This window comes from Lemur catta, chromosome 15, assembly GCF_020740605.2.
Source record: "Lemur catta isolate mLemCat1 chromosome 15, mLemCat1.pri, whole genome shotgun sequence".
Taxonomy (NCBI): domain Eukaryota; kingdom Metazoa; phylum Chordata; class Mammalia; order Primates; family Lemuridae; genus Lemur; species Lemur catta.
In genome coordinates, this window is record NC_059142.1 from 6,219,044 (window position 1) to 6,245,926 (window position 26,883).

Here is a 26,883-nt window from a genome sequence, read left to right on the forward strand (position 1 = left end):
AACTCAGCCACGGCCACGTGTACGCAGACACCGGAGAACGCTATTTACGGGGCTCCAAAGTGGAGAGACACAGAGCAGCACGTACCAGCCTTGCACACATGGATGATCTCAAATCCAATGTTTTCACCTTCTCTATCACAGTCAGTCCAGATCACCAGAGCCTGGCACTGCCGTGTCTCTCGTTCCAGAGTTTTCTGAAGTTCACAGTGGGGAAAGAGCGGTGAGAACAGAATCCCAGAGCAATGACTTTACACCTCAACATCTAAAACTTTACACCTCAACATCTAAAACTTTACACCTCAACATCTAAGGGACCTGACTAACGAGCAATGCTGTTCTTGGAGCACACCATTTTGGTGAGGGAAAGAGATCAAAGAAGCCTGCTCTTACTAGCGCTAATGACGAGGTCACTAGTACAACCCTGCCGACCCACAAATGAGCTTCTAGAAGATGGAGGGAAGATAGAAGGTTTAATACAACTTCATCTATATGACAGAACTAAAACTCAGCTCTCACACTTATAACTTAGGTGATTCTGATTATGCCCCGGTTAAAAAATAAACACCAACTGAGTTTCATCCCAAGAAGGTTTCCCAGTCAGCAGTGAATTATCATAAGTGTAGGTGCCCTGACTGCTTGAGAACTGGCAATTTACTGTCAAACAACCATTTACATTTTGCAGCCTCTTCTGTTCTAACTAGGGGTGGGATGATGGCCAGAATAATTTAATCATACTTATTCCTAGGATATAAACTACTGTTCATAAAAAGGGCTTGCTTCAGTCCCTTGGCCACTACGTTTAAACAGCCTTATTTATACAATGGGTAGTTTACTTTTTAAATCATGGTACTAAGTGTGGCAGAAAATGTTATCTCCAAATTTCGATGCATTAAAAATACAGAAATCAGTCAGTTTGATTCTCTATGGTTGTTCCAACTTCAGTGCCAAATGTCTTCAAAAGACCCCACCTTGATGTCTACAAAATTCTCTGGGCAGTACTTTTCAATTTCTGCTTCAAAGAGGACAAGGGGGTTGCAGCTCTGCCTAGAAAAGAAAAAAACACAGAGTCCTACCTCAGCACGTGATGGAGAACCCTCCACTCTAATGACAGTGAACTGCTCCAGGGGATTCATGGGTGGATCCCCAACAGGAGCAGTCCCAGCAGACTGAAAGCAAGGCTACGGCCCTCTGCAGAGCACACTATCTGCTTTGCCAGGAGAATCAACAGGAGCTGCTAAGACATTCTGGAACCTTTCGTGAGCATCTGCACTTGGATAAATGCAACCTCATTACTGCATGAAAAAGGTCTGGCTATTCTGGGAGAACACTTAAAAGTGGCTGTTTATTCTAAAGGTCTCATAAAAATTCACAATGAATCAGATGATTCTAGGTTTTCTTAGTATTATAAATTACACAGTAAGATCAACATGCCTCAAAATTCCTGTAATATTTCAAAACTTACTGTAATAATCTGAAAGTCCTTCCCCCAGGAATTGTACTGACCATTTTCGAAACTGCATCTGGAAATCATGAGCCAGCAAATGTCCAGAAACCGAAGTCATTATCATGGTAACATTCTGAATGATGACAAAACTCAAGTTAGTCTTTCTGCAGTTATATTTTGCCAAATCATTCAAACAAAAGGGAGAAATTTCTATTAAAGGGGAAAAAACCAACCTCAGCTGATTGGGAAGAAACAAACATAAATATAGCTTTTTAGGCCAGGTACGGCAGCTCATGCCTGTAATCCTAGCACTGGGAGGCAGGAGGATCACTTGAGCTCAGGAGTTTGAGACCAGCCTGAGCAAGAATGAGACCCCATCTCTACCAAAAAATAGAAAAAATTAGCCAGGTGTAGTGGCACATGCCTATAGTCCCAGCTACTCGGGAGGTTGAGGCAGGAGAACTGCTTGAGCCCAGTAGTTTTAGGTTGCAGTGAGCTGTGATGACGCCACTGCACTCTAACTGGGGCAACAAAGTGAGACTCTGTCTCAAAAAAAATAAATAAATAAAAACAAAAACAAACACCAACCAACCAAACAAAAGAAAACTCCTAAAAATAAAAACACAAAAAACTCTTCCAAGCCAAAAGCCACAGAATATAATCACCATTTTTTTAACATCTATGATGTAAGATTATCACCACTTTAATTCTAGTACCATGATGTCTTCTGTATCATTTAAAATTTCCTCAAACTATTATATATTAGTTTGTTCACTAGAAACAGCTGATATGAGACCATATTTTATTAAAAAGAAGAAATTTGGTTATATTTTATTAAATTTCTTTATAAAGCATAGAATGATCACCTGTAACCAAAGATCTTTAGGTCATAGCAATAATTATTCTTAAGACAGTGACGTATTCTACATACAGCCAGGCTACTTCTTGATTAAAGAACTCTAAAATACAAGCAATTTAAGGAAGATGTATAGTAAACAGCTGCTCTTTTTAGCTATAGCTGAAACCCCAAGGGATGTACACTAAAATGGCACACAGATCTGAAAGCACACTTCAGCTTTATGATGGAAATATTTCAACACCTACCTGGCCATATAGATGATAATCGAATTCGTAGATTTTGTTGAATTTAGAAAGTCCTTCTCTCTATAAAACAAAACAAAAATAAGTAAAAAATAAAAATTATGTTAATAAAACAAATAACTCCTCAGCATAAAGATCGAGCAAAACCCTGAAAAGTGAGATTAAAAATGCAAAATAGTATTTCCTGTAGATTAAAAACTAGGCTAAATTATTAAGACCACTTAAGTGGCCCCTCAGAAATAGTTACCAAGCATATACTTGATCGAATCTAGAGTTTTTATACTGAAAGGTAACCCTGAGATCAGCTAACATAATATTTTTATATAGATGAGTATGGACTTTTCCAAGGTCACATGACAACTTAATGGCAGAGAAGTGAGTAAGACGGGTCCCTTGATGATTTTCTCCTTCCTTCACGTACATCTCTGCTGTTTCCTGGCCATACAATTACACCAATAAACTGGTGGTCACGGGCAAGTCATTCAGCTTTCTAAGCCTCAATGTATTCCGGAATGAAGTTATCTCTGAGGGCCCTTCTGGCTCCAAAATCCAATGACACTATGAAGTCCCAGTCAGAACTGGAATCTAATCCATAAAGTGCTTCTTTGGCTGCAATTATGGACCATCAAGACCTTCTCTGAGTAGATCCCACCTTCTTCCACAAACACATTAAAAGCAGTTAGGCCTATGAAGGGCCTAACACGGAATAGAAAACAAGAGAAAGGCCAACTGGAAACTGGGGAAACGTTCAAGGGCCAAGACAGACCAGTATTAGAAGATTCTCAGTCTCAAAAAGACAATTTTTCTGTGTGTAACCAGGCATGATAACCAATGCCTGTCATTCCAGCTACTCAGGAGGCTGAGTCAGGAGGCTCAAAATTTACTACAAAGCTACAGTAATCAAAATAGTGTGGTACTGATATAAGGATAGACATATATAATGAGGGAATAAAACTGAGAGTCCAGAAATAAACCTAAACATCAATGGTCAATTGATTTTTTTTTTGAGAGTGAGGTCTCATTATGTTGCCCACGTTTGAGTATTGTGGCTATTCACAGGTGCTATCACAGCACAATACAGCCTCAAACTTCTAGGCTCAAATGATCTTCCTGCCCCAGCCTTCTGAGTAGCTGGGACTAGAGGTGCCTAAGTCCGTCCAACGGGCATCCAAAGCATAGTCTTTTCAACAAATGGTGCTGGGAAAATTGGATATGCATATGCAAAAGAATGAATTTGGACCCTTACCTCACACTATATACAAAAATTAATTCAAAATGGATCAAAGACCTAAATGTAAGAGCTAAAAGTATACAACTCTTAGAAGAAAATATAGGAGGAAATCTTTCTGACCTTGGATTTGGCAATGATTTCTTGGGTATGACATTAAAAGTATAACCAACATTTCTTCAAAGAAAATAAACAAATGGCCAACAAGCACATGAAAAGATGCTCCATGTCTTCAGTCACTAGGAAAATGTAAATCAAAACCACAATGAGATACCACTGCACACCTACTGGGATGTAATTAAAACAAAAAAAGGAAGATAAGTGTTGTTGAGGATGTGGAAAAATTAGAACATTGTGGAAATGTAAAATGCTTTGGGCACTGTGGAAAACAGTTTGGTGGTTCCCCAAAAAGTTAAACAAAGTTACATGTCCCATCAATTCCACTCCTAAGAATTTACCCAAAAGAATTCAAAACAGAATAGTTATTCAAACAAAAGCTTAATACATGAGTTGTCTATAGCAGCTCTATTCATAATAGCCAAAAGGTGGAAACACAAATGTTGATCAATTGATGGGTGGTAAAATGAAATCTGATCTACCCATACAATGGAATACTATTCAGCCATAAAAAAGAATGAAGAATCAATATATGCTACAACGTCGATGGACTTCAAGAACATTACAGTAAGTTAAAGCCTGGCACAAAAGACCATGTATTGTGTGGTTCCATTTACAGGAACTATCCAGAATAGGCAAATCCATGGGGACAGAAAGTTAGATTTCCTGGTTGCCAGGGGCTGGAAGGAGTACGTAAGGAGGAGTGACTGCTTCATGGACATGAGGTTTCCTTTCGGGGTCACAAAAATCTTCTGGAAATAGAAAGTGGTGATGGTTGCACAACAGTGTGAATGTACTAAATGTCACTGAATTATATACTTCAAAATGATTTAAATGGTAAATTTTATGTGCATTTTACCACACTCAAGCACCTACACACAATCTACATGGCTCTTTAATATCCCCATGGTCTGCATTCAACTGCTTCTCTTGCTTAACTCACTGGCTCTTCTTCCAACCGCATGCCACCCCTAACGTCTATTTCTGCACATGCCAAGCTGTTTCAAGCCCCTGGGTTGCTCTTTACACTGAATCCACTGCCTAGTAGCACTTTTTTTTTTTTCCTGAGACAGAGTCTCACTTTGTTGCCCAGGCTAGAATGAGTGCCGTGGCATCAGCCTAGCTCACAGCAACCTCAAAGTCCTGGGCTTAAGCGATCCTACTGCCTCAGCCTCCCGAGTAGCTGGGACTACAGGCATGCGCCACCATGCCCAGCTAATTTTTTTCTATATATATTTTTAGTTGGCCAGATAATTTCTTTCTATTTTTAGTAGAGACAGGGTCTCACTCAGGCTGGTCTCGAACTCCTGACCTCAAGTGATCCACCAGCCTCGGCCTCCCAGAGTGCTAGGATTACAGGCGTGAGCCACCACGCCCGGCCTGCCTAGTAACACTTTTAAAGCTCAGCTCAAACGTTCATCATTCATCCAACAAATATTTATTGAAAATCTGTATTTCAGACACTATATTAGTCCCTGTCCTTTGGCGCTTCAAAGTCCATGGAGGGGTGGTGATAAATCAAATAAATAATTGCACATTACATAATTTAACCGTTAGCAGGTAGATGCACTGCAGGCAGGAGAATGGAGTGCATTGACAGCATGTCATTAATGGTCCCACAGTCGGGGATGTGGTGAGAGAAAGTTTCCTTGGGGAGACATTTAAGCAACGTCTCTCCTTCAGCTGCTCAAGATGCCAAAAGGAAAGAAGCCCAAGGGGAAGAATGTGGCCTAGGCCCTGCTGTCATGAAGAAGTAGAAGGCCAAGAAGGTGGCAAATCCTATTTGAGAAAAGGCCTAAGAATTCTGGCACTGGACAGGACATCCAGCACAAAAGGGACCTCATCCACTTTGTCAAATGGCCCCACTATAACCAACTGCAGCAGCAAAAAGCTATTGCCTGTAAGTGGCTCAAAGTGCCTCCTGTGATTAACCAGTTCACCCAGGACTGCTAAACAGCTACTCAAGTGCTCGAGCTGGACCGCAAGTGCACACAAGAGACAAAGCAAGAGGCACAGACTATTGGCCTGGGCTGAGAAGCTGCTAGCAAAAAGGATGTCCCCACTAAGAGACCACCTGTCTTTCAAGCGGGTGTTAATACTATTACCACATTGGCAGAGAACAAGAAGGCTCAGTTGGTGGTGATCGAACATGATACGGATCCCACCAAGTTGGCTGTCTTCCTGCAAGCCCGGTGTTGAAGGATAGAGGTTCCCTACTGCATTATAAAAAGGAAGGCAAGACTGGGACATCTAGTCCACAGAACGACCTGCACTACTGTAGCCTTCATATAGGTTAACTTGGAAGACAAAGGAGCCCTGAGAAAGCCAGCAGAAGCTATCAGGGCCAATTACAATGACAGATATGATGAGATCTGCCATCACTGGGGAGGCAATGTCTTGGGTCCAAAATCTGTAGCTCACATTACCAAACTGGCAAAGGCAAAGGCTAAGGAACTTGCCACTAGGCCAGGCGCGGTGGCTCACGCCTGTAATCCTAGCCCTCTGGGAGGCCGAAGCAGGTGGATCGCTCGAGGTCAGGAGTTCGAGACCAGCCTGAGTGAGACCCCGTCTCTACTAAAAAATAGAAATAAATTATCTGGACAACTAAAAATATATATAGCAAAAATTAGCTGGGCATGGTGGCGCATGCCTGTAGTCCCAGCTACTCAGGAGGCTGAGGCAGTAGGATCACTTAAGCCCAGGAGTTTGAGGTTGCTATGAGCTAGGCTGACGCCACGGCACTCACACTAGCCCGGGCAACAAAGTGAGACTCTGTCTCAAAAAAAAAAAAAAAAAAAAAAAGAACTTGCCACTAAATGGGTTAAATGTACACTGCTGAGTTTTCTGTATGTAAAAACAATAAAACTTGTTAAATAAAAAAAGCCTTCCCTTTTGGTCAGAATCTTCCAGTAATTTGCCAAATGAAAAACACAAAGTGAAAGAGGAGAGACACCCTTAGGCCTTTTAGAAAACATGGAGTTATTCCTTTGGCCACACACATGAGAATCTACGAAACAGGTGATATTGCAGATATCAATGGGTGCTGTTCAAAAAGGAATGCTCCTTGGTGGTGTGCACCTACAGTCCCAGCCACTCTGGAGGCTGAGGCAGGAGAATCCCTTGAAGCCAGGAGTTTGAGGTTGTAGTGAACTATGGTCATGCCACGGCACTCCAGAGTGGGCTGCAGAGTGAGACCCTGTCAAGGAAAGGAAAGGAAAGGAAAGGAAAAAGGGAAAAGGGAAAGGAAGTGAAGGAAAGGAATGCTCCACAAATCTTACCATGACAAAACTGGAAAGGTCTACAATGTTACACAGCATGCTGTTAGCATTGTTGTAAACAAGTTAAAGGCAAGATTCTTGCCAAGAAAATTAATGTGTACATTAAACACTCTAAGAAAGACCTCTGGACTGGAGAGAGGGAGGGAGGGAGTGAGGGAGAGAGAGAGAAAGAGAAATGTTGAGATTTCAGCAGAGCCCTGAAGGATAAAGAAGTTAGGAGTAGGTCTTAAGAGGCCCAGGATCCTAGAAGGTGGGCAAACCTTGGGGCAGGTCACCAGAATTTTTCGTACTGGAAAGAGGTGAAACTCTCAGCCAGCATTCACACAACCCTGGCTCCAGCTCCCACTGTCCCTAAACTGGAAAAAGGTCTAAGGATCCTGGGATCTGTAAAGAAAAGGGAGCAGAGATCATCCACCCATGCTCTTAGAAATGTTCTCCCGAAAACCATTTCAGAATCCATTTTGGTTATTTGATTTTCCTGAATAGCTTTTAAGGTCCCCTGTGTCACCTCCAGTTATGACACTTTTTAATCTTCCTTTTCATTGTGCCTTCCGTGTGGGTAGAACACATTCTCATCCCTTACTTGCGCCTCTCAGAATCAGCTCACAGGGGTGGGAACAGGGCTGATTTCACCTCTAATCCCCAAACCTTGCAGTGTTGCCCAGTCAGTGTTCACTTCGAGACGGTAAAGTCACACGGGTGCAGAATGCAGGCGCTGCGGCCCAGGATGGGGAGAGCTAGGTTAGCTAGGGGACGATCGGTCAGAGCTTGAACGCCAAAGGAATCTCGTCAGTGGTTCCCAACTGAACTGAATTTCAGAATCGCGAGGAAAAGAATGTTAAAATACAGACTTTCCCCGTCTCACCCACGACCCAAAGAATAGCCAGTGCAGTTCCGAGGACCAGACAAGTTTGGAAACGCTGCTGTAGGCAAGAAAAACAAAAGGTCTTCAAGCAAATGAGTAAAACGTCTGAACTACATTTTAAAACGCCCGTCAGTCCGAGGGCACCCTGGGGCTTGGGAAGGCAGACAAGAGACCACGTCAGTAGTCCAGGCAAAAGGCAGCGAGGTCTCAGAAACGGGAGAAATCGCTTTCATTTCGATTCCGGGTGCCCACCACGCTGTCCCGCTCGGTGGGCCTCCCTCAATGAGCGCAGCTGATCCGAAACGCGCTTTCTTACCCGCCTCATGCGACCGCTGGACAGCAGGTCGGCGATCCCCTTGGCCGCGTCGTTTTTCTCGGCCACACAGAGGACTTTCCGCACGCCTCGGAAGGCCACCTCCATGACGGCGCGGGACAAGGCACGGCCTCCGGGCGGTCCCTGCCACCGGAGCGCGTAGCGGGCGAGCGGGAGGGTCATTCCGAGCCCCCAGGCCCACAGCCGCCCCCCGGGTGCCTGTGCATGCCGGGGAAACCAGCGGCGAGGGCCGCCCGGCGCCCGCCGTAAGGGAACTAGAGCCTCCGAGAGCTGCCGGCGCTCCAGTTACCTTGGCACCAGCCCGCTGGGCTTCGGAACTCTAACCACCACGCTTTTCCTTAGGCCCACACCGCGGGGTTCTTCCCCAAACCCGCACCTTAGCATCCGGCTTCCGCCCGCCTTCTCGGGCCACTTCCGCCAGGCGCACGCTCTACAGCGACGGCGAACTACAACTCCCAGACTGCCCCGCGACCCCGGAAACCTTGTCCGCGTTTCCTTCCCGCCCACTTTTCCTTCATTCCCGAAAGTGGTTGGTTAATCGGACAGGTCCCTGGGAGGGGCCGCTGGACAGTCCAGTCCTTGGGGCTCTCTTTTTCACAGTCTTTTTCTCCTTCTGCTCGGAACTCTGCACGGACGCTTCCGGGTCATGCGGCAAAGATACCAAGAGTCATGTGATGCCAAGATGGCGGCGCCGCGGTAGCTGGCTCCAGGTTGTGGCGTCCTAGGATCCGCGACGGTTTCTGCCCTTGGGGCCGTGGGGGCGGGAACGCTTAGCTGACCCCTGCGGCGGCCCGTAGCTTTGCTGTAGACATCGGTTCAGGGCGGGGGCTGTTGCTTTCGCGGTGGGTTTGGAGAAGTGCAAGTGACCTCGCTGGAGGTTCCTTGTGCCGCCGCGCTTGCCCAAGGAAGCGGAGGAAGGAGAGCAGCCAGCCACCCGGGTCTTCTGGGCCTCCGGCCTTGGAGTTCATGAGACCTCCGGAGGAGCTACACCTCTGAGAGGGCCGCAGGAGTTCGAGTCCTCGGGTGTGTGAGAAGCAGTTTAGGACCTCGGGGGGCGCAAAGGGGGCCGTCAGGACTTCGTTTCCTTCTCTAGAGGGCTGTCTTCCCCGCGTCTGATAACGCCGTCTTCTTTCCCACTTCTTCTCAATGTTTTCTCCATATATCTGGAAATATGATCAGCGCCCCTGACGTAGTGGCCTTCACCAAAGAGGACGAGTACGAGGAAGAGCCTAACAATGAGCCGGCCTTGCCCGAGGAGTATTCCGTGCCGCTCTTTCCCTTTGCCAGCCAGGGTGCCAACCCATGGTCCAAACTGTCTGGGGCCAAATTCTCCAGGGACTTCATTCTTATTTCCGAATTCTCCGAGCAGGTGGGACCCCAACCCTTACTGACCATCCCCAATGACACCAAAGTTTTTGGCACTTTTGATCTCAATTACTTCTCTCTGCGTATCATGTCTGTGGATTATCAGGCTTCCTTCGTGGGCCATCCTCCTGGTTCTGCATACCCGAAGCTGAACTTCGTGGAGGACTCCAAGGTGGTGCTGGGAGACTCCAAGGAGGGAGCCTTTGCATACGTGCACCACCTTACTTTGTACGACCTGGAAGCCCGTGGCTTCGTGAGGCCCTTTTGCATGGCTTATATCTCCGCGGACCAGCATAAAATCATGCAGCAGTTCCAGGAGCTTTCGGCTGAATTTTCCAAAGCTTCTGAGTGCTTGAAGACTGGCAACAGGAAGGCATTTGCTGGGGAACTTGAAAAAAAGCTGAAAGACCTGGATTACACCAGGACAGTGCTGCACACAGAAACAGAGATCCAGAAGAAAGCCAACGACAAAGGCTTTTACTCATCTCAGGCAATTGAGAAAGCCAATGAACTGGCCAGTGTGGAGAAGTCCATTATTGAACATCAAGACCTGCTGAAGCAGATCCGCTCATATCCTCATCGGAAGTTGAAGGGGTCTGATTTGTGTTCTCGTGAGGTAGTGCACACCCAGGATCAGGCTGACCAGGCATCCACTACCTCTAACCCTGATGAATCTGCTAACACAGACCTTTACACCTGCAGACCAGCCTACACGCCAAAACTCATCAAAGCAAAGTCCACCAAGTGTTTTGACAAGAAGTTGAAGACCTTGGAGGAGCTCTGTGACACTGAGTATTTCACCCAGACCCTGGCTCAGCTCAGTCACATCGAGCACATGTTCAGAGGAGACCTGTGCTACCTCCTGACCAGTCAGATTGACAGAGCACTTCTAAAACAACAGCACATTACAAACTTCCTCTTTGAAGACTTTGTGGAGGTTGATGACAGGATGGTGGAGAAACGAGAGAGCATACCCTCTAAGCCCAGTCAAGACAGGCCGCTTTCCATGTCTCCTGAAGAATGCCCAATTCCTAAAGTGTTAATTAGTGTTGGTTCTTACAAGTCCAGTGTGGAGTCTGTGCTGATTAAGATGGAGCAGGAACTTGGGGATGAGGAGTACAAGGAAGTGGAAGTGACAGAATTGAGCAGTTGTGACCCCCAGGAAAATGTGGACTACCTGGATATGGATATGAAAGGGAGTATCAGCAGCGGTGAAAGCATCGAGGTTCTGGGCACGGAGAAATCCACCTCTGTGCTGTCTAAGTCCGACAGCCAGGCCAGCCTCACAGTACCATTGAGCCCCCAGGTAGTCCGGAGCAAAGCAGTCAGCCACAGGACCATCAGCGAGGACAGTATTGAAGTCCTCAGCACCTGCCCCTCGGAGGCCCTCATCCCTGATGACTTTAAGGCCAGCTACCCAAGTGCCATTAACGAAGAATCATATGCAGATGATAATGAGGGGGTCATCAACTTCCGGGCAAACATCAGTCCTCCAGAGCTGGGTGAGGCAGAGGAAGGCAGCTTAGAAAACACCCCATCACAAATAGACTCCTCCTGCTGTATTGGGAAGGAGAGTGATGGTCAGCTGGTGCCTCTCTCTACTCCAGCCCACGCACTCTCTGATGAGGATGGAGTGGTAAGCATTCCCCCACAGCGCCACAGGCAGAAGGACCAGGGGTTCCATGTGGACTTTTCAGTGGAAAACACCAGCCCTTCTTCCCGAGACAACAGTTGCGAGGGGTTCCCTGCTTATGAACTGGACCCAAGCCATCTGCTGGCTAGCCGGGATGTCAGCAAGACTAGCCTGGACAACTACTCAGACACCACCAGCCACATGAGCAGTGTAGCCTCCACCAGCTCGGACAGGATCCCCTCCTCTGCCCATCCTGCTGGCCTGTCTTCTGAAAGGCATAAAAAGAGGGCTGGCCAGAACGCCTTAAGATTCATCCGCCAGTACCCCTTTGCCCACCCAGCCATCTACTCCCTGCTCAGTGGGAGGACACTTGTGGTCCTGGGAGAAGACGAGGCCATAGTCAGGAAGCTCGTGACGGCGCTGTCCATCTTTGTCCCTAACTACGGCTGCTACGCCAAGCCCGTGAAGCACTGGGCCTCCCCACCTTTGCACATTATGGATTTTCAGAAGTGGAAGCTTATTGGCCTACAGAGGTAACTGGTTCCAGGTGGTGGGGAGGGGCCCTGGCCAGTTAGAGGTGAGGCAGGTTGGTGCGGTGGAGCCAGAATCATGAGGCCTGGCTTCTAGACAGGGCCCAACCCCAACTCACTGAGTTACTTTTGGCAACTATTTCCCCTCTCTGGCTTCATTTCTGTATCTGTTGTGTGAGGAGGTTACATGTCCTAAGTGGTTGCCAACCCCGGTCTGTCCTCCTACTATGTCAGAATTGGAGAGAATTTTTAAAATCACGGATTCTGGCCAGGATTTTGGTGGTTTCAGGTGGTGGTGGGGTGCCTGTGATCCCAGCTACTCGGGAGGCTGAGGCAGGAGGATCAGTTGAACCCAGGAGTTTGAGGCTGCAGTGAGCTTAATGGTGTCACAGCACTCTAACTGGGGCAACAGAGCGAGACCCTGTCTCAAAAAAAAAAATCGTGGATTCCTGGGCCTCATCTTCAGAGATTCTGATTCAGTTGGAGTGAGGTAAAGACATGAAATTTACCTGGTGTACAGCAAGGTTGGGAACAGCTGGACCTCAAGATCTCAGGTCCTTGCTGACTGTCACACTCACACTATGGTGCAAGTGACCGACGAGAAGCCTCCTCCTAAAAAAGGCTATGATAGTGATAGATAGGGTGACCATTGGTGGTGTAAGGGACATCTGGGGGCTCCAGTGGCTTTCATTCCACTGTCCTGTTTATTTTAAAAGCCTGTCTTGATGAGGAAAGGCCAGTGCAGTCCCTACTCTCCCTTGAATGCTTTCTCTGTCATTTTTCTGGATTACTTGGGCTTTAGTAGATCTGTCCTTCCAAGTACTGTTTGGCAAGTTATGTGTGGCTCATGGGGCTCTCTCTTAGTACATGCCCTGTGTTTGGCCTCCCCATTTTGTGACCCTAGGCAAGTCACTTTCCTTCCTTGCACCCCACTCTGCTCATTTGTGTGTTTCTTTTTCGGAGAGAGAATCTCATTCTGTCACACGGGCTAGAATGGAGTGGCATCATCATAACTCACTACACCCTCAAACTCCTGAGCTTGAGCGATCCTCCTGCCTCAGCTTCCGAGTAGCTGGGACTACTGGCATGCACCACCACACCCAGCTAATTTTTTAATTTTTAGTACAGATGGGGTCTCACTCTTGCTCAAGCTGGTCTCAAAGTCCTGAGCTCTAGCGATCCTCCCACCTGGGCCTCCTAGAGTGCTAGGATTACAGGCTCATGAGCCACCAGTTAGCTTTGCTCATTTGTAAAACAAAGGTGCCAAGGTAGGTGATCATCAAAGTCCCTCCTGACACAGACAGGCTATACTTCCCACAAAGAAAAGACAAAGGAATTTTTTCTACCCTGCTAGCAGCAACTGTTTGTTTTACTTTTCTGACTTAATCTTTGCATGAGTCTCTAATATCAATGAGGTCACCATCTCCCTAGTCTCCCTGTCTCTGTCCCTGGCAGTCACATGGACCTTCATAACCATTCCTGTGCTAGGCTTTACTTGGGGTCATGGTGCTGGGGTTAACAAATGCGGCTTCCACATCCTGACTTGAATCATTTGTTGAGAGTCCACTCCAGACTGTGCTGACAGGGGCTGGGTGCCAGCTGCAGGTACCTGAGCAAGGCCACTGCTCTGGAAGAGTTCATAGTCCAGGAGAGGAGACAGACAGGCGACCACAGCCTTGCTAATCGGGAGATGAGCGTTGTGGTAGTGGGATCCTTCCTGTGTTCTAAGAGTACCAAGGGAGCAGTTTAGTGACACACAGGAAGGGAGGGAGACTGTGCCTGGAGGTCTTTGGTCTTCTTGAGTGACCTTGAGGGTGGGTCAGGAAGCACAGTGAGGGCTGGGTGTGGGGGCGTGCCGTGGTGGGGACTTGGGATGGAGTGTTTGGGAGACCCCTGGAGAGGCGGTCTATGGCCTCATGGGACACTGTCCTGTCCTTGCCTCTGAACTCTGAGGCTTGGTGGGTTCAGGGTCCCTCCCAGGACCCTGTCCGTCAGCACCAATGCCACCCACCTCTGTGCTCTCAGGTTTAATCAGTCTGTCCCAACAGGGAAGGCTTTTCCAGATAGTTTTCCCTGCTGTTCTTGTGGAAGGATGGCTCGGTATCCCTTACACACACCCGTTTGTTCTCCAACTCCCCTCACCCCAACCCTTGACCTTTGGCTTTGTTTTTTTCTCTTAAAAAGTAGAACATCTAAATGACACAAGTAGAGACAGCTCATCCACATGTCAACATAAAAGGCTTATCCAAGACCAAGCAAGGGAGGGGCTTGCTGTTTCCAGGGGTTTTTCCTGAATTTCCATCTCTAGAAGGGGCAGTTGGCTGGAGTGCTTTGCTGAGAAGGGTTCTGAGGGCTGTGCTGGACTGAGCTGCAAAGACTGGCCACGATCAGTTGATGTCTGGGAGGGTGCAGGGCGGGTAGCTGGCAGGTGGGCAGTGTGTTGGCCCCGTGTGGGGGAGAAGATATCTGAGTTCTGGGGCTGGCCCTACCACTGGCTCGTTCCCAGTGGGCACCTGGACGAGTCACTCCTCCACTCTAAGAAAATGAGAGGGTTGGATCGCTGAGTGATCGTTTGCCCCATACTGAGGGTTGGTAAGTGCCAGACACTGCCCAGTGCCAGAATTGTAAGGTGAGCCAGCCACGGGGCATCCTGTGATGGGAGAGTGTGCTCACTCCCGTCCGGCTCTGTCACCATGGTGTCAGCTTGACCTCTCTGAGGCAGTTTTCTTGTCTGCAGAAGGAGCTGACAAGACCTACCTTGTGACAGCAGATGTCACAGGGCATCTGATCAGTGCCTGACAAGTGTGAGTGCTCCTCTGACAGCCTAGCAGGCCATGTGAGGAAGGCAGGCCAGGACAGCAGGGCTCAGACCAGGACCCAAGGGAAGTGACAGCTGAGATCTGTGCACAGACTCCTAAGGGGGGAAAGCGTCCAGCTGCTTCTCCCATTAAATTCTCCTTGAGCCTTCTGAGCACACGCAGATGTTGGGGATTAGGAGCATCTGCCTCTGGCACCCTGCGTAGGTGTGAGGCACGGTGGGGTTGGGAGACCTGTGTCATTGGGGACAGGTCCCTGGAAGGGCCACTGAGGGGCCAGAAGTGGAGTGGGGATGGATTGGCGACAGGCTCAGCCAAAGAAACCCTGGGGGAGGTGAGCAACAGACACGATGGTAGAGTGTCAGGAGATGAAACTGTGGCAGGAGCTGTGGCAGTCACGGGGAGCAGTGGGTGGTCTGGGTCGGGTCCTGGTACTGCCGCCACTAGGCATGTGGATTTGGACCAGCCATCTCCCCTGTATGCGTTGAACTTCTGCGAGGCTCCCGGTCCCGCCTTCTGCAGCTGTCGGAAGCCCTGGTGCGCAGTGCCCGCCTGAGAAGTGCTTAGAGATGGGCAGACGGCGAGTCCCTCCGGCAGGCAGACCCGGTGCTGACACGCAGGCAGACTGAGGCCTCCTTTAAAAGTCACGAGGAGTAGGTGAGGTGCCTTTGTGTGGTGTGACCTTCCTGACCTCGAAGGGATTGAGCCGTAGAGGGCTGGCCTTGTGTGCTGGCTCGATCTGGGCTTCCGACAGCCGTGGCCCAGGAGCGTCTCCCCCCTCTGGTCCTTTGACTCCACCTAAAACCAGCTGAGATGATGGACTGTCTTTAAGGACTGTCACCTCAGACTGGCAGTCTCACTGGCCCTTGATGATGATGATTATTTTATTTATTTTAACTAACTTAGGCCCTCTGCCTGAAAGTGCTTGTTAGTTGGATCAACCATTTGTTGGGATAAGAGACGGATAAACAGGCCGGATGCGGTGGCTTACGCCTCTGATCCTAGCACTCTGGGAGGCTGAGGTGGGAAGATCGCTTGAGGCCGGGCGTTTGAGTCCAGCCTGAGCAAGAGCGAGACCCCGTCTCTACTAAAAATAGAAAAAAAATAGCCAGTTAACTAAAAATACAAACAAAAAATTAGCCAGGCATAGTGGTGAGCACCTGTAGTCCCAGCTACTCGAGAGGCTGAGGCAGGAGGATTGCTTGAGCCCAGGCGTTTGAGGTTGCTGTGAGCTAGGCTGACACCATGGCACTCACTCTAGCCTGGACAACAAAACGAGACTGTCTCAAAAAAAGAGATGGATAAACAATCAAGCTGGTCTCCTGTCATTTTAAATTAACACCGGGGATAATTGTATTGCTTACTAAGCAGCAATGACAAGCTCAGAGCTCAGTTCTGGTGGGAGAAAGTGCTAGCCCAGCATGGATCAGAGGCCCTGGGTTGAGTCCTGGCGTGGCCACTTACTAGCTAGGTGACCTTGGACAAGCCATGGCACCACCTGGGCCTCAGTGTCCTGCCTGCTTTGGGGCGGGTCATAGTGATCCAGGGCAGGCATGGGAGGGGGAGGGGGAGGCACTCAGTTGGGGTGATATGTAGCTGAGGGACGGAGGCCTGGCTTGTCCCTTCCCCTGTCATCTGAGACAGGAAGATGGGAAGTAAGGCCTAGGTGTATCGCTGCGGCAGAGCCTGGCAGGGCCAGACATGCCGAGCTCAGGGCTGGCCCCCCTTGGGGCAGGTGAGGGCACCTGAGGAGCAGACTGAGTGTGAGGGAGGAGGCCCCAGGAATGTCGGCCTGTTGAGGCCCAGGGGCCTGTCTCGCGGACGGCCCCACGCCCTGGTGAACAGCTGCCTGCGGGCCCTGATCCCTCCTGGTGGTCCGCAGCCTACTGCTCTCCTTACAGTCAGGACACATGACCTGGGTCGGTCTCGGCTGTCGCGTCTCTGTGACCTTGCTCTTGCCGTGGTCTGCCACACCTTGTGCAGTCCCCAGAGCCCATCCAAGGCCCAGCTCCGAGGCCAGTCCTCCATGAGCCCTCGGATCTCCCCAGCTGCATCTGCCCTCACCTTGCCATGCTTGTGTGCATTTGCATGTCTTGTCTTCCCAGTCAACCCGAGCTTGTGTGGGACGAGAATTCGTGTTCATTCTTCATTGGTCTCGGCTCTCAGGGCAGTGCCTGGCATGTAGTAGATGCTCAATAAATGATTGTTAACTATACAAGAAGGTAAAACCCAGGAAGGAAAAAGTACTGTGAGAGTCCCTTCATCCCAAGTGACTGTCAGGCCTGTTTACACAATACTCATGTCTGGCATGAGCCCTAAATGGCTGAGGTATGTCAGTCTGCAAAGTCTCAGCCAGCCAGTTGCCAGACCCCGCTGGCTAATGAGCTGCTCTAAAGGGAGATTTTTAAAGCGCAGCTTCCCTCACTGAGCAAATACTGCCCTCCTGCCTCTGGTGTGCCAGGCAGTGGGGGTATGAGACCAAATCAGATAGAGTCCTGGGTTTCTAGAACCTCAAAGCTCCTTGTGTGGTGGGAGAGATGAGTGAACAAACAGTAGGACCCACGGTGATCAGTGCTGGGCTGAAAGTCGTGGTGGTGACAGTGGCAGCACCTACTGAGGGCCGACCCGGCCGAGGCTCAACTGTGTCCGTGCAGCGGCCCCGTGAGTAACTTATCTCCGTCTCACAGGTGAGGCTCAGAGAGGTTAAGGAACTTAGCCGAGGCCACAGCATGAGAGCAGAGGCGCACAGAGACAGATCAGGAAGGCTGAATAAGGTTTAAACTGGCACGAGCCAAGCACAAGAGGGAGAGGGCATTCCAGGCAGAACAAAAAGGTTGGTGATTTTGAGGCGCCACTGAAAGCTTGACCTGGCTCCAAAGGAGAGTCCACACAGGGAGGTAATAGGTGAGGCTTCAGAGGCCAGCAGGAGTCAGACAGGAAGGGCCCTGTGGGCCAAGCCAAGGCATTTGACCTTAGTCATAAGTGGCAAGGAGCCTTTCGAAGACTGTGGTGAGCAGGTGTGCCTTCTGGGAAGAGCCACTGTGTGCTGGCTGGGCGGGCGCCTCTGCCTCTGCCGTCCTGGCCCTTGCCCTTCCTCCTGACCTTGGCCTGTCTGTTTCAGAGTGGCCTCCCCCGCTGGTGCCGGCACCCTCCACGCCTTGAGCCGCTACAGCCGCTACACTAGCATCCTGGACCTGGACAACAAGACCCTGCGCTGCCCGCTCTACAGAGGCACCCTGGTGCCCCGCCTGGCCGACCACCGCACCCAGATCAAGCGGGGCAGCACCTACTACCTGCACGTCCAGAGCATGTTCACCCAGCTCTGCTCCAAGGCCTTCCTCTATACCTTCTGCCACCACCTGCACCTGCCCACCCATGACAAGGAGACTGAGCAGTTGCTGGCCAGCCGCCAGGCAAGCTTCCTGAAGCTGAACCTGGGTCTGGTGAATGAGGACGTCAGGGTGGTCCAGTACCTGGCCGAGCTGCTGAAGCTGCACTACGTGCAGGAGTCTCCCGGGACCAGGCACCCCATGCTCAGGTGTGACTACGTCCCCAGCTTTTTGTACAAAATCTGAGGTTGGTCCCAGCCACTGTGACCAAGACCTGTGACTCAGGGTATGGGGAGGGGTGGGGTTGGCATGACCAAACAGTTGCTTGAGCTGGGCTGTTGAGGTTTCTGGTGTCTGGCAGCTGTGGTTCCAGAGTGGCTCCAGGCGGAGGTGGCAGCCTGGCTCCCTGTGAAGGCATCTGGAAAGACAGTGACAGCTGCTCTCAACTCCCTTGTGAAGGTTGGCCCCTGGATGGGGGCAGGGGGGTTGTCTTGGCTTCCTGAGGACTGGCAGCCAGGGAGGGCAGAAGAGAAGCTACCAGTCCCTCAGTGGGGTGAGGGAGGGTGCAGGGCGGGTGGGAAGGCCAAAGCCTGCATGGGAGGAGCACCCTGGCCACATTGAGCATCAGCAGACACTTGAGTGGCAAAATCAGCAAGGGAGGCAGCCGGTTAACCATGATGATTTGGTGGAAGAGAGAGGACATGACATCCATCGCTGCATTCACACCCCAGCCGCAGCCCTTTATTGGTCTCCTAAAGCCCATCGTCCCAGGGGAGGCCCCTGCGCAAGCAGATGGAGGGGAGAAAGCCCCGCGCCCACCGGGTAGTGGAAAATGCATGATCTTCTGGGCCCATGGGCCCCAGGGCACAAGAGCGTGAGCAGCACCCTGTCCCGCCCTCACCTCTACACCTGGGAGAGACATGACTGTGAGTGGGCGTGGGGACTTACACGGTCAGCAAGAATGAGAGGTCACTAGTCCCAGTGTGAAGTGGGCACAGATGACCAAAGCCAGTGGTGAGGCCCACCCTAGGGGCTAGAGAGCACAGCAGACAGGGCAGGGCCCCTGTGCCATGAGGCCATCACCGCTGTGCAAGAGAGGAACAGCCAGCAGCTCCCCTGGGCCACCACCGGCTCCTGCTGACCAGAATGCGTGAGCACTTCCCCTCGTGGGAAGGTCTGCAGACCCACTGGACTATGGCAGAGGCCACACTGCAGCCCTCACCCAGGCAACCTTTGCAACCACTTCACTACCTCTCACAGGGTCTCTTGGGCACAGTGACAGCGCAGTTGTGTCCAGCCAGCTGGTGTGGGCGGTCAGGCCAGCTGGTGAGAACTCAGATGGCAGGGATTTCCTGGACAAGCTCTTGCTTGGCACTCACCAGGATCTACCTTTGGGAGGCTGTGTGCACCTCGGTCCCCAAGTGAGTCTGCCCTTCGAGAAAGGAGTTTGCGATGAAAGGAGAGGCCCCTGGTTCCCCCAGCACCTGCCCCACTGACGGTGAGCCCCAGACTCCCTCAGGCTCCTTACACAGTTGCTGCCGGTATATAGATGGAGGGTTTCCTACAACCTTAACAATTTGACTCCTTTATTTCTAAGCTGTATTTTCCCCCTAAGTGGGGACAGCTTTGGGTATTACTGCTGCTTTTTAATTTGTTCTATGAAAATTGTGCTGAAATGGACCCAAATCAGCTACCTGTGCATCTGCTGGGGCCTGCTGCCAAGGCCTGGTCTGCCCACATGCAGGAAGGTCTGTCTTGGAGGCAGCCAGCTTCTCTCCTTGTCAAGGAGGCGGAAGCCCTTGGTGGAAGCCGAGAGTGACAAAAGAGGGCTTGTGTCACATCACTCCTATAGTCCCTTCCTTGCCCCCATTCTTGGCACAAGGACACAGTCCATTGGCTCTGGCCATCAGCTTCCAGTCAGGGTCCCTGCTCCTGTCAGGGTGTGTGATTTTGCTCCTGAGGCTGTGACCGAGAACCTTTGTGGCAAATGGCACTGCCTACATCTCATCGGTTCTCTTTGTACCTGTTCCTGTGGCACATGTTCACAGGGGAGTTGCTAGGAACACCTTGGCAGCTTTTAAACGTGAAACGTCCGCTGTCTGCACAAGAGGCAGGATGTGCAGGAAGCCTGCCTCTCTTCATGGGCTCCCTCATGTTACCACCCCCTCCCTGCGTGTTCTAGATGCTGCTTCTGTTTTCTCACTGGCTAGCTAACTGCTGTCTACTTACGCCTCCAAGGACATGACCACGGGACATTTTATCTCGAAGGGAAGGAAGGCCAGAAAGAGATCATTGGTGCCAGTGCTGTTGAGTTCCCACGTATCTCACTGACTCAGACTCACAGCTAACACTGTTCTCACCTCGGAAATTTGCGTAAAGCAGAAGCGGGTTTATGGCCTTCTAGAAGCTAAAGCTGTGCACTCAGTGGTCCTAAGGAGAAGTCCACTTGGGAGTATTTGCTTGGCATTTGGCCTCAAGGATGGTCCTGAGCACCAAGGCAAGAGAGCAGTGGGGAGTGAACAGAACAGACTTCTGTGGGGCAGCCACAGAAATGGCAAACCTGGCAGGTGTCCCTTGAGATGGGTCCTCATTAAGTAAAGATGGTTTCACCGACTAGTGTTTGATCTCCAGGATTTAGACTTTGGTTGAAAGCTAACTTTTCATTGTGGCACTTTAAAAGGATTGCTTGATGCAAAGTATGTTTCCTTTCAAAGATCTTAAAGTACGAGGACCGAGTCATAACTTGGGCAGAGGCAGTTAACCGTGAAGCTCCCCACCCCCCAGCCCCCGTCCACTCTGGGGAACTCAAACCTACTAGAATTCTCACATCTATAAACCTGAGTGTTGGGGGAACATATGCCATGGGACAAGTCTCTTCAAGAATTTTCACTTGAGGTACTCTTCTAGTAAATGGTTAATATGTTTTAATGAAAACCTTTAAAAACTACACTTCCCAGAAAATAGATGACATCAGTACCCCTTCTTGCTGCTTCAGTCCTGCTGCATTGAGGGCCCAAGTACTGAAACTGGTTGTCTGAGGTTTGTGTCGACTTTCCCAACAGCCCACCACCCCACCCCTTTCTGAAGCTGTCTAGGTGAAGAACCACCTGGGCAGGTGTGCATGGGTGATTTTCAGGTGCTCCACTTTAGAGATCAGGCTGCAGCCCTTTGTAGCGTGGGGCACACCAGCCTGAGCTGCTGCCTCACACCTGTTTCCCTAGGAACTTCACTCCTTTGGTGGAACCTTTGGATTTTAGAAATTGTGACTTTTCCATGATTTATTCCAACAACTGAAGTTACACACATTGCTCCAGAATTTGGAACTAGACCTCAGTAGCTTACCTGTCATACCCTATCTAGCCTTTAAATTCGTTGCTTCAGATCAGTTGCTGTATTCAAAGTATAGTAGATTTCAACTCTATACAAGTAAGTCCCATTTCAAAACCCTAGGAAGGCCAGTTGATGCCACCCCAAGTGCCAGGGCTGCGGTTGAGCCACGTGGTTCTGGAGGCTGAGCAGCTGTCTGCTCACTGACCATCTTGCATGCATCCTGCCTGCCCACGCCGCAGTGCTGAACACACGCCCCAGGCCCAGCATCGCATGTGGGGTCAGCATCTCCTGCTGCTCTGTCACATCTGCGCCTACATAGCTGGTAGCACTGTGTGTGTGGGGTGGGGGAGAGTGACCAGTAGGTGTGCAAGGCCTTTGGAGGAACTGAGCCCTCAGGGCAGGCAGTCAGATTTTTCCCGGCCTCCTTTACCTCCCACCTCCCTGAAAAGCTCAGAAGAAAGTGCCTTGGTTTGTACTTTGAAGCAAACCAGCCAGCTTCCTGGCTTTGCCCCAATACTGTGATAGAAAGTGATAACGCAATCTTTAAAAGAGATGATAAAAGGAAAAAGCTTCAAATTTCTTTTGGCTGGAAAGCAAAACCAATCTCAGCTGATAAGGTTGAGCAAACTGAGTTTTCCTGAGCCCATCTGTTCTCCAGCACCGCCTGATCTGCCCTTACTGGCTACGGTTTGGGTACAGCTGTGGGAAGGAAGGAGGCGGCAGGTGGATGGGTGTAGGGAGGGGACAAGACCGCAGCAGATTGACCTGCAGTGTTGGCCCCACTTCCTGGCAGTGTCTGCTCAGCCCCAAAGTGGAGGCTGCACACAGTGGGTCTTGGAGATATCAGTTTGCCTTCCGCTGGGGAGGAGTGAAGCCTCAGAATTTAAGACTGCTTTGGCAGCCTATCAACTCCCAGTTTGAAGGCAGAGATGCAGGGACTGGTTGGTCACCTAGACCCCGCAGATTCTGCAGCACCTGTCTCCACTATGGGGTAAATGCCAGCAGGCTGGACCCCAAGTTGCAGGGGCTGCTACTTGAAAGGTGAGACCACAGGGTGCCCCACCCAGGCTGTCCAACACTGGATGGTTGGAGTCACAGATTGGATTGAGATAAATGCCACCCTCAAGGTTGCAGTGAAAAGCATAGTCTGTGGTGAATTCGTATTTGTTATTTTTAAAAGAGCTATTTTATTACTGCATGTTCCTGTTCCTGTCTGTGGATGTGAGTCCAAGCCACCATGTGAGCTGTAGTCGCAGTGGCTGGTGCAGGAGTGTGACTGACACATATGTGATAGTATCTCGTAGGTGTTGCTGCACAAGTTTATCCAGAGTCAATGCCAAACAGATAATAGTATGAGATGTGTACTTTTTAAGAAATTAATTTATTTGAGTTCAGATATTTTTGGAATATAAAAATTGGTTGTATTTTTTAAAGCTATAATTCTTGTAGACATTCTGTGGTTAAGAATTTAATTGTGCTTATTAAAAATGGTCACCTATGTTTTGCACTTCAGCTATGTGAAAAATAAAGTTTCTTTGGGAAGGTAACATTTGGTTTCCTGAGCACAGCAGGGCGTTGGTTATCTCAGGTGGCAGGAAAGCCCCTGGTTGATTTTCACACCAGACAAGACCGGGGACTTCCCCCCCGTGGTGGGTGGAGATCATTTCTGCAACGTACTTGGAGCTCCTGAGAGCAAAATCCTCCCACTGCACTGGGCACACATAGCGTAGCCTCGTCTAACTTACAGTTCTGATTGACAGCACATAGCAGTGGCTTCAGAAGTTGTTCCTTCTTCAGTTGTAATGGTTCTAATTCAGTTCTCCTTCGGCATCCACTGGGTAGCGGGCTAGAATGGGCAGTGTTCACAAGCTGTGAACTTGCTACTCTTTATTGCAGCAGGCAGCGGAGAGCCCAGGACCTCAGAGAAGGGTAGCACAATCCTGGAATCCTTCTAATAGCTTTGCCCCATACCACTGTCTAAATGATTAAGGCTAATTGGCTACACAGCATTTTATTTTTCTAGAATAATTATATACAGCAGTGAGAAAGTGAGGCAAAAATTTGAATTTTTTAATAATCTATACCAGAATTACTAACAATGGAACTTAAATTTTGATTTGTGAAGAAACATGAAAAAAGTCCAAAATACACTCCCTCAAAGGGCACACAAAGAAACTACACAGGTCCCCTATGGGGCAGCTCTTCTGTCTCTAAGGAATCTGGGTCCTCCTCAACAGTGCCAGGCAGGTGCAGAGCGGGTGGCTCTGTTAAACGTCGGGCAGGCCAGGTAGAGGGAAGGCAGAAGCAAAGCTCTCGACCTCCTCCCGGAGAGCCCGCACGGCGCTCTGGTACTTATCCCCTGCCAGGTTCTCCTTAAACTCCTTCAGGCTGGCCCTCGCACCGATGTCGTCCTGGATATGCAGAGTCAGCTCTATCCCTGTGCCAGCAAGACACAAATGAGTCCTCTCTGGGCCCATCCTGAGCCACATGCCTGGAGTGGGCAAGGGTGGCTGAGAGCCAAGGCCTGATTACAGCCGGGGAGCATGAGAGCACTCGGCCCCAGTGTTCGCCTTAGAAATGGTTCTTGGATACACCCTTCCCCGGGCAGACAAAACCTCTCAGGCGAGCGATGTGCTTAAGTGGTTTTTGCTATCTCCCACCCCAGCACTCAGCCTTGCCACAGGAATGTCCTTCAGTGGTGGGGTCTCAACTACTGTCACAATCAAACTTCCACACACAAGTAAGATGTGGCTAAACTTCCAAAATTTTATCCTCACCTCTGTGAATAAAGTGGGCTACTTTTTGGAAGTCTTTTTCCGTAAGTCCTCGGGATGTCAGTGCTGGGGTCCCTAGTCGCAGTCCGCTGGGCCGCAGGGCACTTCTGTCACCTTCAAGATAAATAGGGCTCTGTCCCTAAGCTGCACTCAACTCACCACCGTGACCGCTGTGCATTTAAAAAAGGACGTGAGCAAAAAAGAATGGGCCTGAGGATACTGGCTTGATCCAGCAAGAAGAGTACAACTGATTAAAAAACTAGAGATCAAACCCAAGGCAGGAGGAGGCAGAATCCCATTTTGGCCATTCTGTTTCAGTAGTGAACATCTGTCTGGGTTTGAGATGTGTCACCTACGTTTTATTAACAATCAACTGAGAAACGCATCCTCTGGTTTCAAGGGGCCCCAGCCTTCCCCATCCAATGACTGTACCACCTCCCAGGGATCCGTGTCAGTCTTTTCATTTCTACCTGTGGGCAGGGCCAGGACAGAGCCAAACACCTTCATCAGCTACAACTCTGACCAGAAGCAATGCAGACGGGAGAGGTAGTGGAAGAGAAGACCAAGGAAGAGTCTCACCTGGGCAGGTGTTCTTGTTGCAGGCAATAGAACAGGCTTCTAGCACCTTCTCAGCCCTTCCGCCATCTGTACCTTTGGAACGGAGATCCACGAGGATCAAATGGTTGTCAGAACCACCTGGAAACAATGTCAAACACACAGAAATGCAGAAAGCTGACTGTATGCTGGGTGAAGGAATCTTTACCTAGGAAATGAGGGCAGGGGTGCAGGAGGCCAGAGCAGAAAGGTGAGCACACCGTGTGGCCTAGAATTCTGATCACCCATCAAAGAGAAGGTGCCCCAGCCTAAGAATGTGAAATAAGGGACACAGAACTTTCAAAAGGAGTAACTGAGGCGGGATGTGAGATTGACGGGTAACGTCCAGCAGCTGTTGCGGCACAGGCTGCCCCCTTCCATGATAGCATGACAGGTGCCAACGCGGGGGCCTGAAGTTCCTCTGGGGAAGGGACAGCTTGTCTGGACCGGTCATGGCATCTGTTTTCTCTGAAAAGTTCCTTAGGAATTTCCCAAGTGTCTCTGACGTCGATCTGAAAGGTTCCTTCTACGGCAGCATCAGAGTAGTGGGCAGTGTTCAACCGGCCGTTATCAGTGGGCACCAACCACATTCACTGAGCACGTGTTAGGTGCCAGACACTGTGCTGGCCTGTCGTGTATCTTATCCCAAGTCCCATGAGGCTGAGCAGAGTACCAAAGTGGGAAGATGAGGTAGGGAGGCCAACAGAGCTTTCTAGACCTGTCCGCAGCCCCCGGATCCTCCACTTTGAAACTTCATTAAACCAGGGTACTGACTGGGGTAACAACAGTGTCCTCACCTCTGCCACTGGGGTTGTTGCAGAGATGAGGTGAAAGACATGGGTGAACTAAGTCAGTATCTTGGCTTTGGAGCCCCATGGCTGAGTCCATTTAATTTGCTGTGTGGCTTTAGTCAGGGAGCTCAACATTTTGGAACCTCAGATGCCCATTTGTTAAAGAACGACCAATAATTCCAAGGCTGTCAGGAGATTTAAATGAGATATTGGACATGGTACTCGCCACAGCACCAGGCACAAAGCAGGTATTCACAACCATTACGTACTGCAGTGGTCGGCAGCAGGAGCTCAGGAGCAATGGACACGGGGCGAGGGCAGACCTGGGGGTGTGCGAAGGCGGAGACGTGTTCTCCCTAGACTCACTGGGAGTCCTAACGCTGGGGCCACCAGGAGATGACTGTGGCCTAAGCCCTCGCAATGCCAAGGGTGGTTCCCAAACCACATCACCTGGGCCTGCTTAGAAGTGCAGCTCCCACCCCAGACCTGCTGCGTCAGAATCTGCATTGCAACAGGATCCCAGGGGGTCACATGCACATCCAAGTTTGAGAAACAGTGACCTAAGGGACCCTGAAGGTCACAGTCCACACTGGGACTTGTAGGGCTTCATTATGTGAAGATGTGGAAGACGGAGGAGAAAGAACAGACAGGAAGTGAAGTAGAATATAAAAGAGGTACAGCCAGGACTACTGAGAAGAGGGCGCTTGCCCAGCTAGCCTTGGCCAGCTCTGCCACTCATGGACACAGGGGTTGGTGGGAATCCCACTCCTCAGACCGGGGGCCTGTGATCCACACAAAGGGCAAAGGGCAGGGTGCAGGGAGTAGGCACCCAGGTCTGTAGATACCAGGACCTGTGTTCCTGGACCACGCCTCTGCTAGCACATACAGCAGCCTCGTGAGCCTAGGAACGCGGCCACCCTTCCTCAGGATAATCGAGAGCACTGCCTGCAAGGAAGACGTGTCACCCCTGTGGAAACCTGCTGTGACTGGAAGGTGGACAGCACTGCCGAGCAGCCTCCCCTGGAAAGTGCATCTCACCTGCGGTCAGTCAGCCCAGGACTGGCTGCATTCGCACAAACACGGCCACAGCAAGCCAGCTCCCCGGGAACATGCAGCAAACCGAGGGGCTTCCTGGCCAGTGGGGAGGGCCTGCCACGCCCCACCTCAGCGGGGCAAGAGGAGACCCTTCGAAGCACAGCACAAGGTATCACTGTAGAGGAAGGTGCTGGTCCTGCCAGGATCAAGTCTGGGCTCTGCCACATACCAGGGCTGTGACCGCTGCAGCCCAACCTCTCTTAGGTGAGCCTCGAGTATCCTGCTGCAGAGCTGTTCTGAGGACGTGCAGTCCTCACGC

At 50.3% G+C, this 26,883-nt stretch overlaps 3 protein-coding genes and 1 pseudogene across 6 annotated transcripts in view; 2 read left to right on the top strand and 2 right to left on the bottom strand.

Annotated features, from left to right (window-relative positions):
- TOP3A (DNA topoisomerase III alpha) overlaps positions 1 to 8,767 on the bottom strand; it is a 32,965-nt gene extending 24,198 nt beyond the window's left edge. The window contains exons 1-5 of one of the 3 annotated variants that reach the window (XM_045526908.1): positions 8,350 to 8,767; positions 2,549 to 2,608; positions 1,504 to 1,577; positions 969 to 1,044; positions 86 to 194 (exon numbers count right to left, since the gene is read on the bottom strand). In XM_045526908.1, the coding sequence (XP_045382864.1) occupies positions 86 to 194; positions 969 to 1,044; positions 1,504 to 1,577; positions 2,549 to 2,608; positions 8,350 to 8,529 (499 nt within the window). In that variant the 5' untranslated portion in view covers positions 8,530 to 8,767. Of the gene's footprint in view, positions 1 to 85; positions 195 to 968; positions 1,045 to 1,462; positions 1,578 to 2,548; positions 2,609 to 3,896; positions 3,909 to 8,349 lie in introns of those variants that run through there. The other 2 variants (XM_045526909.1, XM_045526910.1) reach the window with 2 other exon arrangements.
- LOC123620160 lies at positions 5,583 to 7,688 on the top strand (annotated as a pseudogene).
- A 158-nt stretch (positions 8,768 to 8,925) lies between the features above and the next one.
- On the top strand, positions 8,926 to 22,915 carry SMCR8 (SMCR8-C9orf72 complex subunit). The gene is made up of 2 exons (XM_045526911.1): positions 8,926 to 11,898; positions 17,833 to 22,915. Exons 1-2 carry the CDS (start codon positions 9,539 to 9,541, stop codon positions 18,284 to 18,286), a joined length of 2,814 nt encoding a protein of 937 aa, XP_045382867.1. The 5' UTR covers positions 8,926 to 9,538; the 3' UTR covers positions 18,287 to 22,915.
- Positions 22,916 to 23,419: 504 nt separating this feature from the next.
- Positions 23,420 to 26,883, bottom strand: part of SHMT1 (serine hydroxymethyltransferase 1) — a 28,056-nt gene continuing 24,592 nt past the window's right edge. For both annotated transcript variants that reach the window (XM_045526913.1, XM_045526914.1), the window contains exons 10-12: positions 24,724 to 24,840; positions 24,148 to 24,258; positions 23,420 to 23,807 (exon numbers count right to left, since the gene is read on the bottom strand). In XM_045526913.1, coding sequence (XP_045382869.1) covers positions 23,638 to 23,807; positions 24,148 to 24,258; positions 24,724 to 24,840 — 398 coding nt within the window. In that variant the 3' untranslated portion in view covers positions 23,420 to 23,637. The remainder of the gene's footprint in view (positions 23,808 to 24,147; positions 24,259 to 24,723; positions 24,841 to 26,883) is intronic.